At 35.7% G+C, this 21,137-nt stretch overlaps 2 protein-coding genes and 2 long non-coding RNA genes across 4 annotated transcripts; 3 read left to right on the forward strand and 1 right to left on the reverse strand.

Annotated features, from left to right (window-relative positions):
• The first annotated feature begins 1,883 nt into the window (after nt 1-1,883).
• LOC105326142 (uncharacterized) lies at nt 1,884-4,082 on the forward strand. Its single transcript, XM_011426004.4, has one exon. The coding sequence runs from the start codon at nt 2,257-2,259 to the stop codon at nt 3,910-3,912; it is 1,656 nt and encodes a 551-aa protein (XP_011424306.1). The 5' UTR covers nt 1,884-2,256; the 3' UTR covers nt 3,913-4,082.
• A 3,545-nt stretch (nt 4,083-7,627) lies between these two features.
• On the reverse strand, nt 7,628-18,198 carry LOC117684848 (uncharacterized). The gene is made up of 4 exons (XR_010707992.1): nt 18,184-18,198; nt 10,059-10,276; nt 8,679-8,795; nt 7,628-7,800 (listed from the first exon to the last, which is right to left on the reverse strand). It is a non-coding gene; the product is annotated as an uncharacterized lncRNA (long non-coding RNA).
• LOC105326141 (zinc finger protein OZF) lies at nt 12,238-16,730 on the forward strand. The gene is made up of 2 exons (XM_011426003.4): nt 12,238-12,332; nt 14,555-16,730. The coding sequence occupies exon 2, from the start codon at nt 14,669-14,671 to the stop codon at nt 15,782-15,784; it is 1,116 nt and encodes a 371-aa protein (XP_011424305.3). The 5' UTR covers nt 12,238-12,332; nt 14,555-14,668; the 3' UTR covers nt 15,785-16,730.
• Nucleotides 18,199-18,812: 614 nt separating the features above from the next.
• On the forward strand, nt 18,813-20,975 carry LOC136269823 (uncharacterized). The gene is made up of 3 exons (XR_010707359.1): nt 18,813-18,993; nt 20,014-20,382; nt 20,819-20,975. It is a non-coding gene; the product is annotated as an uncharacterized lncRNA (long non-coding RNA).
• The last annotated feature ends 162 nt before the right edge of the window (nt 20,976-21,137 follow it).

Below are 21,137 nucleotides of genomic sequence, written 5' to 3' on the forward strand. Positions count from 1 at the left end.
TGTAAAGCTCCAAAGAACATGATCGTAATGATAACAATGATAACATCTCTTTTCTGTTTACATCTTCATTATTGAATTCACCATAATGTTATCTGATTTACTCGTGATGAGCTCCAATGCCTATTCGGTCTTAATTTAGATATAAAAACATTCCATACATTTCAATATACAAAAAGTTTTTATGACCAATCAAATAACCCAATTTTCTAAACATAGCAAACAAAAAAGTAATCTATTTTTGACAGTGTAACAATGTTACGAATAAAGGCATTGAATTACGCTCGAATCTATTTTCTGGATTAAGAAAATAGCCATCAAATTTACCTTAATTTTTAGATATGACGTCTTATGTTCTAAACTATAATTTAGTAAAAAAAAAAAAAATTGATATTTTTAGCTTTCAATTTTGAATATTTTCCTTTATCTTTATACTGAGCTTTTCTTTTTAAGAGATCAATAAAGTCTAATTAAAATTTTTTAAAAATTGGTGGTGGTGGTGGTGGTGGGGGGAGGGGGGGGGGTATCCAGCCTTCTTAAGCCTCTTCGTCGTTTTGTCTCTCCGTCCATCTGTCTATTTAGCTTTTATTGAATCTCTCAATCGACGACAATGTTCCGATTCCCTCCTCCTCACTGACCATGCAGGAAGAAGTTCGGAATCCCTCCTCCTCATTGACCAGATAGAAGTTCGGAATCCGCTCCCGATAAACAAAAAAGAGCGAATCTAAAACATCAAAATTACACCCTCGCCATCCCTCAATAACATCCAAAAAATTGTATGAGGTGTTTCAAAACTTCATCCCAATTCGTTCCAGGTTCTATTGTTTTAGTCATCGTCTCTCATTGGCCAAAGAGCCCAAAATCAGGTAGATTTTGGTTAGCTATCGGCGACACATAAGCTGTCATAATTCCAGGTTTAACTGGGTCACGTTAAATAGATTGAGTCATCAGTATTACTTTGTTCAAAGGGGTTTTAAAAGTGAAAAGTCAATTTCTATGACTTCTACACAGTATGTTTTGTTGTTCGAATATTTTCCACAAGAATGTCTAAAGGATTATAAACATGTTTCAGAAAAAGATCATGTTCTTTCCAAATAAAAATATTCATATATGTTGACAGTTCAGTGAATAAATCATCCGTTTCACGATTTAATACACTAAACTATGTGACAAGGTTTTAGAACTAAAAAAAAAAAAGTTGCTAAATCTGCAAAAGAGGCCCAACTTCACTTCTCCCAGCATAACACAGATATTATGCCATGAACACAGTGAAGTATACTGATTACATTTCTTCTGGAATTGCATACTAATTTTTTTTAAATTAATTAATTCATCTCTTAATTTCTGAAGCACAAATGCACGAGCGATATGAATTAATTAAATGGTTTGACAACGGGACAGAACTTTGGGATTATATTATAAAAACAGGTCACTGGCTCCTCTAATGATACAAATAGAACCCGTAATCCAATCTTATTTAATGACAGTTCAGTAGAATGGGGTATTGAGGGCTATCTTTGTCAAAAAATCGTTGACTCCAACAAAAATTACCCTCCACAACAAAGCAAAGAATCTTGTCTTGCTACTGAATGAGAAAAGTTAAATCGTTCAGACAGATTCAAACTTAAAAATGGACACAATAGGTATGAATATGAATGTTTTAAATGACCGGCCTTGGGGTTTTTTTGGTCAACAAGAAACGTAGGTGTATTAAGACCAAGTTCTTTGTCATAAACAACAAAGACAGGAATGGAATCGGGTCTGTAGAACAATAAGATGATGTCATCCCTAAACAAAGGTATTGGCAATTTGACACAGTTTTGTTCATTCACAAACCAAATATTTACCACTATGGGGGACTTAGTCACCCCCACGAATAAAACTGGTGTGGGTAAATTGTACAGACAATAGACTGAGTAGGAGGCTGTATAACCCCGTGAGAATGGCGGACGTCCAAATCCAAAATAAGATTTGAAGAAAACCGTCCGCCGTTGGGTATCTCAGACAGACCTATGCCAGCCCCTATACAGTAAGTAACTCATCCTCGCTGTGTGACGGTGTGTTACGGCCCCTGGCTCTGTCAATACACGTTTTTACTGGAGTAATAATTAAGCCTGGCCCGTCTCCGGTTCTTCAGCTTTCCAGCCGGTTGAGCGCGTACAGCCACGATCAATTTTCTCCATAACGGGACTGTTTATTCTGCGCAGTGAACGTTAACAGGATTACAGTCAGAGTAAGCTAGACCGCCTCTCTTTCCACATGAGTGCCACGCTATTTCAGTCCTATCCGGACTTGCTCTACCGGTATGCTAATTGCGGGAACGTAAACACGGTACACAGAATGGCGAAAGACATGGGCTCGCTCCCTGTGGCCGTCTGGGACAGCCAGGCCCTCACCCTGAGAGACGTACTCATGCAGGTGGATGTCCCCACCCTGGGGAAAATAGTGAAGGGACAATTTATGAACCTGGGAGTGTCTAAGATTCCGTTCAGGAGCCTACAACAAGAGGTATTGATTCATTCTATCAAAACAAACATTAAAGTGTTGTCACATAGTGTCCAACGGATTGACGGTCGGGACGGTCGGGTACGGCTTCAGCCGCTGGAACAGAGACTGTCGATCCCGATCACATATCAAGGATGGTTCGAACTGTTGTCGGAGGACGGGCGGTCAGCTCGGCCTATCGACAGTGTCCTGACTCTGGCCAAAGTGAAACCGAACCGCTGCCTGGTGAGACAGAACATCAAGGCGTTCATGGCAGGGGAGGACGGTCAAATGACGTACGATAAGTCAAAGATAGTTCCCGCGGGGGAGTCCCTGACCCTCATGGGGGACATCACAGTGAAAGCACCGACGGGGGAACGTCGGAAAGTGTTAAAATGTCGTGATTCAAAAAATGTGATTTTGTTTTTTGATCACGAACAGAGAGGATTATTCACTCTGATCGCGGGGAGTCAGGATGTGGCGGGTGTGATGACCATTAAAGACATCATCGGGCGCTTCCGCCTCCCCCTCACCGTCAAGTTAGTGCAGGGGGTGTGGCCCAAAGTGGACAGTAATCGGTTTACGGGGACTATCCGCCTGGACTGGGTTTACACGGACGAGGTGGCCTTTCTGTGCCCCCTGGACCGCGGAATGTTCCGTATAACCCCTGTACCTACTGAGATTCTGATGAAAGTCTTGCCAGCCGCGAATTCCTCGGAGATTTTAGAGAACCAGACTATTAGAGATATCATTACAAAAGTGAACAGAATGGTGGCCAACTACAACAACACCATTCACCTCATCCTCACGGTGCCCGAAGCTGCCATGGCCAAGAACAAATCTCATAAAATGGTCAACATGTTTTCACCTAAGGAAAATGTTAACGGGCACAGTCAAGTGAAGCGGTCGAAAAGCCGCGAGGACATCCTAATGAACGACGTGGACGAGCTGTATCAGTATCTACGCGACGGCAAAATGCCGCCAAAGGAGAAATTTCACTACGATTCAGACGAAGAAAGCTTTTTTGAAGAGCCCGCCTATGAGAAGTTAGATGACTTCCGGTCTAGATTACAGCGTCTGGAGAGGGGTGAACCGGGGAACCAGAGCAGCCGGTACCGCCCTGCCGATCTCGCCAAACTCGGTCTACACAAAGGCGCCGAGAACCTCCGCTCTGTCGGCGACCACGAGCTGCATAAACCGGAAACACCACCGGAAGTTCCGCCGACACTTCCACCGCGGAGGTATACACGAGCAGACTCTGCACCCTCAATTCAGTTGAACCAAGTTCAGAAATCTAGTCCCCAGAAAGCCGAGTCTTCCAGTGGGTCGAGTCGTGGAGGAGCGAGCAAGAAAGACACAAAGCAGTCCAGTAGCAAGACATCCTCCCATTCGTCAGGCAAGAAAAACACTGTGCATACGTTCTACTTATAAAGGGATAGTGATATTTTCAAAGGTGCCAAAATTTTCTTGTGTTACTTACAACTTGACAGGAGTCGCAGGATTATTTAAGCATTTCTATATTTGTTTGAATTTTCAGTGATATTTTAACATGTTAATTGATATGAGAATCTCCTTATTAAAAATAAAAACACAAAATAAAATTGTGTGAATGCTTAAAAGGTTGTCCATGTGCGTGACACAGTTAATCAGTGACCGAGACATGAAGAGCCAAGGACACGCCGTTGGGAGATCCCCGTTAATAATCTTCCTGGTCAATACAGTAATATGAAACCCCCCTTCCTTCTCTCAGCTCTTTTAACGACCGGTAAATCCCAAGCCTCAGTTCATCGCACCGAGCTTTCATCGCCGTGTTGCGGATTAACTTCGATAATCATTGATTTTTTTTTTCTCTCTAGCGAATGAAAGCAAGAAATATAAGAAGGGGTGTTTTGTTTCTTTGTGATTTACGACATAATACAGCATCAATATACAGTGGATGACCATGGTAACCCGGGGCTGGTATTGAGATGGCATACACAAAGGTCCTTTTATGTAGATGTGCGGGGATCGGGTTGCGGAGGGGGGGGGGGGGGGGGGGGTGGTAGACATGTCTGGTGAAATAGATTGAAATTAATATGTCTCAGGACCCCGAAGTCTTTTTAAGGTACATGTAATGAAAGGTAAAATTATGAACTGAATTTTACAAAATTTTACAATATATGGGGTATGGTACGTTATGGCTTGTGTTCAGTTTAGTGTCATGTGGTTTATTAGTGTAAAATGAGCATGTTGTTACATAGAGTTACACGTGTTTACAAGTTACAGCGAGACCAGACCTATTTACTGTACACAATGTAACGCAAGCCCGATCATCTCGTATGGGGCCGCCTTGTTGAGGGAGTGCGCCTCTTGGGTCATTTGCGGTCGCCGTTTCTAGATTTGTAGATTTTGAGGGAAACGGACACGCACGAGTTGGTGCGTATAATTAACAATGCTAGGTTTCCTAATTAACTATTTTTAACAATTTGAAGGGTTTGTCTCAAGTTTGTTCTTTGTTCAGTTTTGTCTACGACCAGGAAAGAGTGTGAGTGTGTGTCATGATAAACACCTTGATACAAAGAATAATAATTGGAGGCAGTAGTCTACGGATGCGCTGTGATGCTGAATCTCTCAAACAAAGCGAACGACTTTAAAATACGTTAACATCAATTACACCTGAGCAGATTGTTGGTTAAAATAAAATAAAATATACACTTCAGAATTACATGTAAATGAGCCACCATTTAAATGATATTTCTACAAACATTTTGCAGGATCACGATGTTTTTGCGTAGTTTTATTGAGATTTCTTTTGTGTATTCAATTTGTTCATGTGTTGTTATTGTTGATATCAGGTTCTTTATATAAACAATCATATATATTGTATAAAAAGTGATTATGAATACACCAAGACTGTTATAACTCTACAAAAGTAAGATTTTCTTCCCGCACAAACACAAATGGTTTCAATGGGACAATGTCGGTATAATTTATTTGTTACGTATGGTGGCATAGATCTGCCACCACTTGTCAGATACTTATGTCGACTTGTCAGATAATTATGTTGACTTGTCAGTTCTTTATGTCGACTTGTCACTTATTCGCGTGTTTAATAATTTAACACTATAACCTTTTCACGCCATATTTGTGCCATCCAGTTGAAATAATATTTTCTGACAAGTCGACATAAGGATCTGACAAGTCGACATAATCATCTTTTAAGTCGACATAATTATCTGACAAGTCGACACAATTACTTGACAAGACGAAATAACATCTGACAAGTCAACATCATTATCTGACAAGTCGACTTATAATATGAATGATAATTTTCTTTAAACTAGTGGCCATATTATTTTTTCTGTCAGATAATTACGTTACCTTGTCAGATCGTAATGTCGACTTGTCAAATAATTATGTTAACTTGTCTGATCTTTATTTCGAACTTTCAGATGATTATGTAAACTTGTCAGATATTTATGTCGACTTATATGATATTATGATGCCAAGTAAATGGCAGTTAGTGGCACTAACACGCTTTATCAACAACATATTGAGTCAATATGGTCATTTTCTGACATGTCAACATAAAGATCTGACAAGTTGACATAAATATCTGACAAGTCGACATAATCATCTGACAAGTCGACATAATTATCTGACAAGTCGAGATAATTATCTGACAAGTGGTGGCAGATCTATGCCACCATAGTTACGCATTGTCCTGAAAGTTGATCAGAAAATGAGCATTGACACGCAAATTGTACTTGAACGAACGGATTCAAACAAAACTGGTTGATTTTGATAGATTAAAATTTTGATACATGACAATTTCCCTTTTAAGTGCGGCGTAGATTTATATCTGAGTCGGTAACAAGTCCCTCCTTTGTCTACCATCTAGATAGAGCTACTTTTCACACAGTATATTTATCTACATCATGGTTCACTAGTGATGGGATTCGGTTTTATTTTTCCTTTAAAATATTAAACTTTGATTGTATACGCATGCACTGCATGTTTTTATGCTTCCGCTGTATTTTGATTACAGGTCACATTATTCTAAAAGCACTTACCAGCTATTTTAAATCCATAAAGTTTGTGTCATAGTTGAACTGTAACTATATACAAACAGAAGAGCCATCATTTTATCAATGTTTTATACCTGTTAGGGGTTTAGCCCCGTTTCAAATTTGTTCAGGTAAATTGTTAATATGGTATTTTTTTTTAGTTTTATTTCTTAACGCGTTCAGTTGGATACATGTTAACTAAATTATTTTCTTCTTTTATATTCATTTTCATAAGAGTTCAAACAGTACAAACACACACTGATCTAGAAGCGGCGAAGCTAACAGGTCTTCGACTGTCATTTTTACATTTACCCCCCCCCCCCAAACTCAGAGCACAAACAGTCAGGTAAAGTAATAAAAAAAATAAATTTTATTATTTAATGTTATGTTTGTTGCTTACGATGTTTAGGAGTAGATCCCAGGGACTATAATACTATGGCGTGCCACATATAGATTTTATAATTACAATAGATATCACATTTCGTTTAGAGATAATCTAAAATTAAAAAAAATAAAGCATATAATATATGTATATAAGCAATATGTTCGAAGACTGTAATTTCAAGACCTTGGATTTTTTTATCTGTTATAAATCTGCATACACTTTGTTTGCTGTTTCTGCTGCGAAATCGAACATCACACCTGACTGAACAACTGATTTAATCATTTTATCACTTTACTCTTTACCTATTTTAAAAATGTACCTATATTTCTTTAAGTAGAAGTGTGCATGTTATATTAAACAAACATAACTACCAGTTATTCAGTATATTGCTGAAAGATACACACACAATTTCTCTATTGTAAAAGAGGGGGCGGGGTCGCCTCTCCATTTGTTTAATTAATGTACCTTTTTTATATCAATTTTAATATTAATCAATTCTTATTAATACCTTTAGAAAAATAAATGTTCCTGCAGTTTGATCCTCCACTTCTACATTTGCCCCTTTTCCTTGAAAATGAATTCTGCGCGCCAGATTTCCACGGATATAATACGGTGGGCGACTGTTTCTGCGACGCCACGTTCTGTTATTCAATGATACGAGATTGAGCAGTAAAGACCCCCTCCCCCTTTTCTTAAAAGAAAAGAATAAAAAATAGGAATTTTAAACCTTTATTGAGGAAAAAGTCCGTTGGTTGCGGACAATAGCAGGTACCCGTCATCTGATACACCTGTGTGTCACCTGTTACAGACAATAACAGCGCACGAACCGGCAGTAGTAGGTCTGGTCAGGGTTACAGTCGTCCTTGCAGTTACGGTCAAAAACACACCCTACAATGACAAGTCACGGTAAATCATACCGGTAAACATGTATGTACAGACCCTACAATGACAAGTCACGGTAAATCAAACCGGTAAACATGTATGTACAGACCCTACAATGACAAGTCACGGTAAATCATACCGGTAAACATGTATGTACAGACCCTACAATGACAAGTCACGGTAAATCATACCGGTAAACATGTATGTACAGACCCTGCAATGACAAGTCACGGTAAATCATACCGGTAAACATGTATGTACAGACCCTACAATGACAAGTCACGGTAAATCATACCGGTAAACATGTATGTACAGACCCTACAATGACAAGTCACGGTAAATCATACCGGTAAACACGTATGTACAGACCCTGCAATGACAAGTCACGGTAAATCATACCGGTAAACATGTATGTACAGACTCGGAAGATCACCCAGGGTACACGCCTACACGGTACAGCAAAACATGGCTACAGACCCCACCATTGAGAAATGAGCAGTCAGCTTTGCAGATAACTACGACGTGCTTATGTTTTGCGCCTGTGTCATGAAGAATAATGACCCCCGTAAAATAATGACCGGGGGTCATTTATGACCCCCCCCCCCCCCCGGTCATTATTCTACGCAGAAAAATCAGCTCGGGCGATAATGATTATATCGTCAGAAATTCAATATGATCTCTTGGTCTGTTATAAAATTCTTGCAGAAATGAACGTCTTTGCTCTGGAATGAATTTTAATTATAAAAAATAACTAGCTAGTACATAATTTATACAAGTAGAGGTTTCAAAGCCCGTGAATTTTAAAATCTGAATTTTCCAAGAGATTCCACCAGAAGAACACAGCTATGCAGTTGTACTCATGCACGTGTTGTTTAAGTACTTACATGATCCCTCTTTACAAAGACACTGTCCCTGGGAGCACGCTGCTTCTTGACCACTGGGGCACCGAAGGGATGTATTTGTTTTACATTCAATATCCCGATTACAAGTTATGCTCATCGCTACAAAAGGAAACAAAACTCAAACTCATCCCAAGCTTTAAAACAATCAACAACTAATTAAGTACTGATCTGCATTCACAATCACAAATATGCATTGAACACTAAATGTAAGATATTTGTCAGACAAACTCAGATCAAATTATCCACCCCGGTATGTACAATATACATGAAAGACATCATTTGCACCTAATATGATGTGAATTAGCTAGGGTACTATCTCAATTCTCTAGTTTTAATGCACACATCAATCACTGAATGTTTAATAATTCAGTGTTTGGATGACAAATTTTAGTGAATTTAGGGACCAAAAATAATCTTAATATCTGTCCATACATGTGAAATATTCTCAAGATAAATTGATTTTTTTATTTTAAAAAAATATACGTCATTACTCTTTAATTCATGTTTTATGCATACATTTGAAATAAGGGAGTAAAAAGTTAAAATACTTCATGCTGAGAAATTATGCAGAGATCTGCGATGTAGATACAACATGTAGCTGAAGCCAGGTATTATCCAATATATGTATAAATTACTTCAGACTAGACAATAAGACATCAAAATAATACACATGTATATTGATAGAATCAAAATAACAACAACAAAAATGCAGCTAAAATCTGTCCCAAGATTTTTTGCTTCATTATTAGTTATTCATAAATACCTTCGCTAGCCAAGGGTGTGTGATCTGCAGGAGCAGCGCGAATCAGAAACCCTTGGCTTACAAAGATGAAATATTTCAGGGTTTAAACAATATTTATTTACATACCAGAATGAAAATTTGTTTACAGGTTTTTATATTTGAATCCCCCCCCCCTCTCTCTCTCTCTCTCTCTCTCTCTCTCTCTCTGACTTGTTCGGCTAAAAAAAAGCGGCTGTTAAAATAAAAATCTATGGATATTTGTAAAGCAAATAATATAAGATCTGGATGATTGCATTTGAAAATTGAGTGAGGTGTTCCAAGAAACTTCCAAATGAAAAAAAAAAGATAATTAAAATCTCCATAAGAAGTCAGCTTTCCAAGAGATGAGGGGGTGCGGAATTGTTACTGACTGTTAAAGGAAATAATTCCGATCAATCTTAAATATTGCAAGACCCGACCAAAAGGAGACACAAACTTACTAATGAGTGTTTCTTTTTCTTCAAGACCTTTATATGAGGAGCATATTGTCCAAAAGATAAGAACACATGAGCCTATGCGACGGCAATAAATTATGAATGCAATTTATTAAAAGGTTTTAAAATTTTTGGCAGATGTCTTACCTGCTATGAACAGACTACAAAGAACGACACATTTGACTAGAAGTTCCATGTTTTCTCTTTACAGCTTCCCCTAGACTGTCGGATCAACGATTAATCCGCGCGGCTCCTGGGCTGTGTTTATATACCCCCTCCCACTGTCACACGGAGACTGGATGATGTTGCGTAGTTATTCTGTCACCAGGGAACAACTCTCGGCAGAATTGTGAACACATGGTCAGCTTAATCAACAAATTCATCAAAATTAGACATGAAATATGGTTGTAATTAGTACTTATCCGGTTCATCTGCATAACACGTAATTGTGTATTACACCTGACAAACGTTTTAGAATTTTGCAATGGGCTAGATCCTGTTTGTTAAAAAAAATAATGAGTGAGTGCTGTTGTCCAATTTTCTACCTTAAAGCTATTCAGTAATTAACATTTATAACTGCGTACAAAACTCCCTGTCTGTCTATCTGTCTGTCTGTCTCTCTTTCTCATATGGGGGGGGGGGGGAGGTACACTTTTCACTTCAACACTTCAATTTCATTCTGTGTTTTTTTTTAATTCAATATTTTCATGGTTACAGAAAAGTGGGGGGGGGGGGGGGGCGCAACTCCATTGTCATGTTGTAAATTTTGAATTTACCGGGTGGCAGTAAATACAAAATTTACAACATGGCACAATGTTAATTCAATTTTTTGTATGTAAATTTAAGAAAAATCTTTGCTGCATAAAAAAGTGGCTGCCCCCCCCCCCCCAACCCCCCAACCCCCACCCCGATGCTACGTGCCTGTGTGCATGGCCTGAATAGCCAACCAGTTGAATTAAATATAGTAACATATAATAGGTGCGTTCAGAGTTCACCAGATTGTTACTAACGGCAAATTCGGTCACCAATGTTTACAAATATTCCAAATGGTAGCGATTACTTTCAATTTCAAATGAGGTCACCAATTCTACCAGCAGCCTAGAGTTTAGGCAAGTTTGGTAGGTGATGTCATTATGCTAATTTAATATGGCGGGCTATAAGAAATATGTAGAAACTTGTTAAATAATGATTTGTTGTAAGAATATGTAAAAGTCTCGTTGCATGAATATCTTGAATACAATCAAAGGCAACTGAGGGCTTCTAGAGTCTGTCTATGTACCCAGGCTCCGCCGTCACCAATATATGTGATATACTTCTTGCTTGTGTTAAATATGATTGTAAAGAAAAATGTACAGCTTCTTTCATTATATGCCCTAAAATTCAAACTTGTTCAAATCTTATAGAAATACAAATATACAATCTTTAAAACGTGTTTGTATAAAGTACCAAGTTATACACATTTATTCTGTATCAACTGCTATTCAATAAACGATTGTAAAATTCAGTCTACTGCTAAGTTATAAGAAAAATACGGTACATGTATAATGCAATTTTAATGATAACACAATAACATTGTAAAAGTCTAATCAGGTAACTATTAATAGCCTGAGATTTTTTTTTGTATCATTGTGTGAGTAAATGCTTAATTTCCATTATTTGTGGTATTTTTAAAAATCACTTAAAATAGGTCAACATATGACTTAAAATGTACTTGAACCTAGTTCTTTCACAATTATACAATCATTGCAGAACTGATGGATTGTGATGGTCATGTTGTATCAATTACGTCTTTTGTAATATAATTAGGAATAAAATTGTTGTATTTTGATCTCAATTTTTCAGTAGAATAAATCACTAAACGAAGTATTTTTTTATAACTGTGGTGGGGAAAATACAGTTACTGCAGTAAATTTACTAAAGGATAACTTTTAGATATTTATACAATGTACCTTTCTTTATATAAATAAAAGTATATAAGTGTATTTATATACTCTGTAGATAGGTAATAAACTTCTCTCTTCTCATACATATAGAGAACTGGACTGTGTTTTACAAAAGAACTTACGACAGAGTCGTAAATATTTTAGTCTCATTGAATATAGTCTTTAATGAACAACATTTATTTAAAACCATTTTATTTACAACTATGTTGATAATCATAATTATATATTTTACAGCCAATAGAATAAAAATTAATTAGATCATGAATGATTCTAATAGCATTCATTAATTTGGTCGTAAGTCGTAAGTTCTTTTGTAAAACTATCACCACTTTTTCGGAAAAAGATTGCTTTTTCGAATTGTTTTTTCTTTTTAATATGAAGACCCGACGACTTCCGCTTTGATTTGGCGTCGCACTCGCGACATCGGCGTCGGTAGAAGCGTTTAGATATAAAAGATCTATACAAGGTTGCATTTGCGGTAAGTAATGAATCTTGGAAACTTGATAGCACTTTTTATCACCATCAAGTAAATAGGCAATTTGAAATTAATTACAAACATGTTAACATGTAGGCCTAACATGTAAACAGCAGTTTTTATCAGGTTGGGACCACTCGCCCAAGTCGGATATACAATAAAACACACCTATTGCTTCAGTAATTTTTCATTATTCATAGTTTATAAGATTTGTTAATATGTTTTACGGTGTGATGGTTGGGGCGAGCGCAGAAGGAACCACACATATCTAATTCAACCCGTGCCACGGTGGACTTGCATTGCCTATAAAACCTTTGGCTCTGTCTCGAAATCTTTTACCACCGCAAGGAACCCGAAGTTATCAAACATTTATTCCAATTGTCCCAGCATATGCTAATACACTAAACAAACTACCACTAAGCATAGATTAAATGTTTAACATACTTATTAAATATTTTGATAAATACAAAGCTGTTTTAGTTTTTTTTTTTATGTAAATACAATCATATTACTTTTTAATAGGCCTAATGGTAATTAAAATCAGTAAACAATAGGTTGCGTGCATGTTTTCATATTTCTTTTTTTTTTGTGTTCCTAATTGTTATCTGACAGTGTGTTTAAATTATTTTCCTCTGTAACATCCAATTTTGTTTTTATTTTATTTTTTACTTATGTATGCATTGTAGACATGTGCCCCCCCCCACCCCTTGTTTAGTATGTGATATCCAATATTATCTAAAGGTTTGACCACATATGCAACTAACAAATACATGCAGATATCTTAAGAGTTTATTTTTTTCTCTTTTTTTTTGGCTTTATTTATTTATTACAAAATGACGTCCGTGGCTGCATGCAGTTCTAATAATAATTAGACTGTTTTAGAAATAATTTTTTGTCACCTATCTAACGTATCTAACATATGCATATATGATTGGATCAATACGACAGTAAATTAAGATTGCAACTTGCATGTGTTTTACCAAGCAAAAAAAAAAAATCAAAACAAAACTAATCAGCTGAAGTGTCGCCGTTAACACTGAGTACTTATTACAAGTTACACCCAGTACAAATGCTTGATCCACCTCCAAATGTATCGCGGGAAATTATAGCGGGAGATAATTGTAACGTCATACTTAACTTTATTTTGTACTCGACAATTCACGTAAATTGTCGGATAAATTCAGGGAAGGAAATAACGTCATATGTCAGCAAAAGTTAAGATAGGTACAATTTTTTTACGTGATCATATCTGTTGTTTTTAAAGGATTTTTTAAGTTGTTAAATGGAACAGATGTATGCGATTTTGAGGTAAGAATTTTCCTTAGAAACGCTTCCTGTTCCACCATGTTGCTATGCAACGCTAAGGATTATTGGGATATGTAGAACTTTTTCACGCGGGTCCACAAAATTTTCTTTGAACAATGTGCAGATTTCAACTCGAATTTCCTCCGTTCATACACATCGTCTATGAGGACGATAGCAAGTTTATTGTCTCCCAAGACAGCAACTATATCCTGATGCAAAGCCAAGGGAAATATTTGCTGTTGAGGGAGACAATAAACTTTGTCTTAATAGTCAGTAAATAGATATTTTATTATACTGAAGAAAACTTTGATTGTTTGTGATGCAAAATTTCTTGATGATAAACAAATTAGAGTTATCTGACTTTGTTTAACCTAGTGACTCGGATTACACCAGAGGTATTCCAAGTTTAAAAGCGAGGGAAAACGAATGCCCCTGGTGAATAGTTTCTATGACTATTCACCATGAGCAGGTAACATGAAAACTTTCACACTTAGATAAAATAACATGTTTATTTGTTTTAATTTTACACAGAAAATATTCACAGAGGTATATTAAATAACACTAGGAAGGTTTATTCAAGCTACGTAGCTAAATCCAGTGATTGTTATGGATTTGGATATAATCTGATTATTATGTAGCAGGGGCAAAAAAGGCACGTTTTGATACAGTGAAGTTTACCCCATAGAATAATCACAACACATATACCTACAAGATTTTACGCTGCGTATTGCCCTGCTGTGAACTGCAAACCTTATTATTTTCAGTTAGTGAAAACGCAGCAGACATTGTTTATTACCATTCTGGATCATTTCAATGAGAAAGTTTTCATTTCATTTTATTTTCCTTTGATGATTGGTATATTCTTAACTTTTTTAAATGATATATCTCTTAGTTTAAAATAAAATGATAAATTTTTGCAGGTTGAGAGACAAACTTCATTGTGGGGAGGCTATAAAACAAGAAGTCAAACACCAGAAAACACAGTCTAAGATATCCAAGAAAGATTGTAAAGGGCAAGATTATAGTGGAGAAAAATGGGGAAAAGGAAACAGTCTTCATGTAGAGACAAGGCTACAACATCATCAAAGCTCAAGAAAGTTGGAAAAAGGAAACCTATTAAACAAAATGAAGTTAAAGCAAATAATAAAGAACAAAATTCAAATGGAAATGAAAAGGCTATAAAGAAAAGGCAAAGTAAAGTCACTGAGAAGGTGAAAAAAGAAAACTTAAACGGAAATGAAGAGGTAAAAGAGGAAAATTCAGAAATATACACATGTCCTCATTGTAATAAGAAGTTTGGAAAGTTGAGAAATCTTCGGCGCCATAAAAGGTATCATAGTGAAGTTAGAAATTTTGTTTGTGAAGTTTGCGGAAAATCATACCGTGATAATACAGTTCTAAAGACCCACATGCGTATTCATACTGGTGAAAGGATGTTTGAATGTGAACAATGTGGTAAACGATTCATTCAGAGTTCCTCTTTGAAAACACACTTGCTTTTGCATACTGGAGAAAGGCCACACGTCTGTGACATCTGTGGAAAGTCATTTGTTCAGATGTCCAACTTAAGAGTCCACATAAAGAGACATGATAAGACGCTTTACAGTTGCAAAATTTGTTTTCGTGGCTTTGGAGAGGAGAGAAGTTTACAATCACACATGAAGAAACATGAGCAGATGTTTCACGAGCAGTGTAAGTACTGTCCAGAAACATTTAAAAGTGAGTATCTGCTGAAGAGGCATGAGACACGGCATGAAAAAGGTGGCACCCCAATCTGTAAGGTGTGTGGGAAAAAGTTCAGCACCCACCATAACTTGAAACGGCATATGATGATCCACTCTGGAGATAAACCTTTTGGTTGCGACGAGTGTGGGAAGGCATTCAACCAGCTTCAGTACCTTAACACCCACATGATGATCCATACCGGCCAGAAACCATTCAGCTGCCAGATCTGCGGCAAGGCCTTCGTTCAGAACCAAAACAGAAAACAGCATCTGAAAACCCACGGCGCTCAGGGCCTGGAGGTATTACAAAGCCTGAAGCAGTCTGACACCGCCGCCGACACAGACTCGGATTCTGAAACCTCACATGATTCAGCATCAGACAACTCTGATGTTGCATCAGACAATGAGGATCAAAAGGAGCTCTAATGCCCCCCCCCCCCCTTATGTAGCATTCAAAGATTTAATTTGATACAGTTTCTGATGACTCTCATTCTGGACATTACAGCATTTATTACTCCTTTCCCCACCCTCCAATCCCTAAAACAATTGATTTTTATATTATTCACATTTAAGGTCAAGATCTAGTAAATGAAATGTGCCTACAGATTTATGAAATTCAAGACCCAAATTTTTTTCGATAATGTTTCATAACAATAGATTTCTTTGATATGGTGTATTGGGGCTTAAATTTTTTGTAATTAAGATAAAAACAAGTTTTAAACTGTTATTTTTTATGAAATATGAAGGAAATAAGGAACAAATCTAGAAATTTTGCCCATTTTTAACAAAAAAATTATAACAAAAATGGATACAGCCTCTTCAAAAGCGGCATTAAACAAGTTCTTGACCTCTTTAAAATGATGTCAAATTGAATATACCCAGTAGATATCGGGATTACTTTATCCTGGTTAAGGTGCCTCACTACACATTGAAAAAGTTTCTCAAATCAGCAGAAAATTACTTGATTATGATAGAAAGCATGATGGATAAGCAGTATATATGTCAAATAGGGGAAAGAATGTCCAATTTTAGTTAAAAAATGATATTTTCAAAAATTTCATTCAGTAAACATAAACAAAAGCCCCAGGTGGATTCGAACTCATGACCTACGGTTCACAAGCCTGATACTTTAACCACTGAGCTATGACAATATACATCTGAATTGATTGATGCAAACAGTTTAACAAAACATTTAAATAGCCATCTTGTGACGTAGTGTCTTAAAAAGTATAAGTCTCGGTGTAGTGATGTACCTTAAATATAGAATGTCAAGAAAGTGTTTTATTTTCTACATAATTCCTTAAGAGCTGTGAAGTATGGGAAAAAAATTCATCAAATCTATCATGACATCAAATGATTTCAACACCAAAAAGACACTCTGTAATATTTATTAGATCTACTTTAAGGTCAGATATGACTTATGTTACCTCAGAAGGAGAAGAGTTGGTTGCATTACCCAGTGAATGAAGTAGTAACTAGTGACTATCTTGCAGTAATCAATTGTCAAATTAATTACATTGTTCTCTATCCTTAACTTAGCCATACTATTTTTTTAGATGCTTCTCAGCAGACGGCTGCACGTTTTGTATGTATCTAGACTGATTAAGTTTTGTACATAAATATCAACATGTGTTTTATCCTTATGCATGTTTATGAATTTTGTTCTTTCATAGAGTTTGATTAGATAATCATGTAGTATTGAAATAGTATTCAAAATGCTGAGATTTGCATGCTGATTAAAATTGATGATTATGTTAGTATCTCTTTTGCAATCTTCAATTCTTAATTTGGTAATAAATAAATGGTCATAAGTAGACTTTGTATTTCATTAAATGATGAGAACAATGCCAGTGCCTGCCATGGTCGACTTCAATTATATAGCCAAAAACTTTATTCTTTTATGGTAGTGTAATAATATACATGTGAAATTGTTTTTTATTCATGTTTAATAAACAAACTAGTTCCTTTTCCTACTTACCATCCGTAGGTTATACCAAAAGTCACTGTCACTGTCTTGCGTAATTCAAAGGGAATTGGGCTTGGGGATAAGATTTGCTTGGCTAAATAAAGAAGATGGCGGAACAAGATAGCGCAAATGCCCAATTGGTTTTGTCGTAAAAAACAATTTCAAATTAATTTTTTTCCAACTAAGTATACTAGATGATGTAATATTACAAGTTTACAAAAGCACAATTTCTAACTTTAATTAGTTTTGAATATTTTAACAAACGATAAGAAAAAAAAAATAAAATTTAAAGTTTTGGTGGTATCGAACATACAACCCAAAAACCCTAGCTCTATAATGTTACCTAATGTCTAGTGCTATAATCACTGAGCCTTTCAGTCACAACTAACGTCCGTGTTAAATGCTGTTTAAATGCTAAATGTAACTTCAACCACGAATTTACGGACTTGTAGTATTTCTCTAAAACGTTCAATTGTTGGGATACAAAATGACATTTTTAAAGTATAGTGGGTCATCTCTCCACGTTTTTGTTCATAGAAATCGGTTTGATTTCCTTTTAACCTTATATAGACTATTAGAAAAATATGGAGCCAAGACCCACTCTATAAAAGAAAAGGCATTGAAGATCTAAAAATGACAGTAATTGGAGGATTTAACACACATACGCCAGTTTAAATCAACCTATTCCAAATATTTAACATATTTAAAGGTTATAAATCGTTGTTATGGTAAATATACATTGTTTTCAATAATTTAGAATGAAATTTGTTCATATTTTAATTTTATAGTATCTTATCTATCCTCAAATAGGCGGTTAACACGCCTTATTCACACATCTTCTTTGATCAATCGGTCTTACCTTATTCTATTTGTAGAATTTCTTTAAAGAAATGCATTAAGATATAGATGTCATATTTACCGCACTATTTTTGTCTTTAATTGTTGGTACGTAATCAAATATTCGGCGAATTCCTTCGGGCTTTACGGTATTTCAACACGTGACCAACAAAGTTCATACTCCAGGGGACTCTTTAAATTGCTGTATATTTCTGAAATAGATATTGTTCTTCATTTACAATATTAAATTGTGGAGCGCATATGACTAGCTGTCCAAAAATAAAATAAATAAGTAAAAAAATAAATAAATAAAAACAATTAAGAAGGCGGGATCGTGACAATTTTTACACCATATTCATCTCCTTAAAAAGAAAAGCTCTGAATAAAAATGCAGCAAAATATTAAAACCAAGCTTGAATACATGGAGTTTTCTTCATTGAATGATGATAAATACATATACTTTAACAGTTTAGCGAAAATCTGATGGTTAATTTGTTGACTACCGAGCCTCCTTAACGGCCGCTGGAGGACTATACGAAGAATCGTCCAAAAATAACTACAAAACATTTTGGGACCTGTTTTGATCCCGTCATGTCTAAAAATATTAAAAGTTTTAATCATAATTGGAAAATTTACACCGATCTACTGTGTATGGATATTGATTCTACATGTACCTGTTAAATCTCCCTTTTATTGTATGTTATGTTTGGTTTTCACTGTCAGGTCATTTTATAAATTTGAGATTATGTACAAGCAGGTAATTAAAAGGTGATGGACAACAAGAATTATATATTCTTCGTAATTCTGGCATTTTCTATGCCAAATGATACAGGTATGTTCCGTTTTATCTATATAGAGTTATGTAACTAGGCACCATTGAAAATAATCATACATGTAGTTCTAAACATTCATTTGTAAATTCTTATTCAAAGATTATCGGTTTCATAGAACAGTAATATATTCACCATATTTTTTAGGCTTTTTTATGACAGTACCTCATCTTACAAACTTTATTTCTTATTATTGTACTTTATAATTATTTTTTGGACTATTGGTGATTCTTAATCTAAAAAGAAAGTAGAATTATTCCTTTCTATTAAGCTTGAGTGTATGTAAAATTCATTTACAAAAAGAATTATTTTTGATATTACATATGATCTTTATCATTTTATGGCATTAGACTCCAACAAAAAAAAGAATTGTAGCAAAAAAGAGCAAATTCGGATGAAGTTGTGTCGGTGCTTTATTTGTTTCTACTCGGGGGATGTGCGGCCATCTTGTACATTTGAGAATTAAAATGTAAACGTTTTCTTGAACTGGCTTTCTGCCCAAAACTGACTAAAGCTGTTGTCAAACGATAAAAAGAAATAAATATGACGTTCTAAATTTTGTTTTGCATGCAAATTCTGCATACATTTCATGATGAGCAGAAAAAATGCCTAGTTTAACCACTTAGAACTGGGAAGCAACGTCATCGTTACCAGGACCACTCAGTTCTGAAACATGTTTCTGTTCCTTGTGTATTGGTGACTTGATAATGTCATAGAAACTTTCGACTGACTGTGTTTTAATGAATTGATAGTTGGTTAGAGGTTGATTTCGTTTGCTGATTCTTCGTTGTATTTCTATAATCACATAGCCAAAGTAAACCGTAGGAAAATCTGATGATAACTGCATGTTACATTGACAGTTGTAAGCCTCGGTGAACTTGTTGAATTTACGTGATCTAAGAAAATCTAAGCTAACTGACTAATTAAATTATTTTATTTGTAATTTGAAGAAAAAAAATGTTGCAACGTTTTTTTTGTCCTGAGAAAACGTCATCCTTAATCTTGCTCTTTTTCTCCTGAAGAATCAACATTGGAGTCAAAATCCCATACAGCTTGCTATGGAATCCTTGGATTGGTAAATTATCTACAACCATCATGTCCAGGAGATGAGAAAATAGTCGTAATGGCGGTCTATGCTCTAGCTAAAAATAAATCTACCGGATGCCCCCAGCAGCAAATTGGACCCATTGACCCTTCTTGTTGTCAGTATGATGTCAAAGACTGTTCTGTCTTGTATAATTCTGGACCATATCGGAACTATTACCAAACATGTAACGGCAAATCTTCCTGTCAGATACCTGTTTCATGGATCGGCATACCCTCACACTGCAACAGTTCTGTTTACATTGAGAGGACGCATTACATGAAAATGGACTACTATTGTATCTCAGGTTCTTTTAAATTTATTTCTTGATTGATTAGTTAAAAATACCTGTTAACTTACAAAGGTAACCGAATTTTGAAAAATGAAAAGGACATTTTGATTTAAAAAAAAAGTAGTGTGTACAATTTATTGATTTGACCATGTATCAAATTATAATGAATAAAAAGACGAAATATAAGCTCTTTGGATATTATAGAATATCAAATTATTTAGTGAAATGCCGTAGTACGTATAGAATTAAATTTACTGTTGGTTTAGGGACATTGTTGTATAATTTGACTTCTGAACGTTTGGCGTTTCCACTTGTATTATTTCTGATATTGTTATGATGGGCATGTGATAGGGCTTTAAATTCTGTGAAGAAATTATCAATTCATGATTATGTAATTGCACTTCAAAGATTAAAGAATAAAATTTATTCTCAAAAGCATAATTCTGTGTAGACCAGGCTGTAGACCCGTGTACCGACCTGAGGACATCTGATTCTCCCGCCTTTTTCTGGAACACTGGGTATCCGGCAGAAATGACAGCAACAAAAACATCATGTACCTGCTCTATCGAGATGTCATGTGACACAACAGTGGAACTCACCGCCATCGACCTACAGTAACACACTTTGATTTCTTCATATGTCATTTGCTAAATTCCCAGCTATCAAACTTTATTCACATAAGATTCAATTAGAAGCAGAATGATGTAAATGATGATATTTACTTTTAAAAAAAACCTCAAAAATATTTCCTGTCAAATTTTTTTTATATT

This window comes from Magallana gigas, chromosome 7, assembly GCF_963853765.1.
Source record: "Magallana gigas chromosome 7, xbMagGiga1.1, whole genome shotgun sequence".
Classification (NCBI taxonomy): Eukaryota; Metazoa; Mollusca; class Bivalvia; order Ostreida; family Ostreidae; genus Magallana; species Magallana gigas.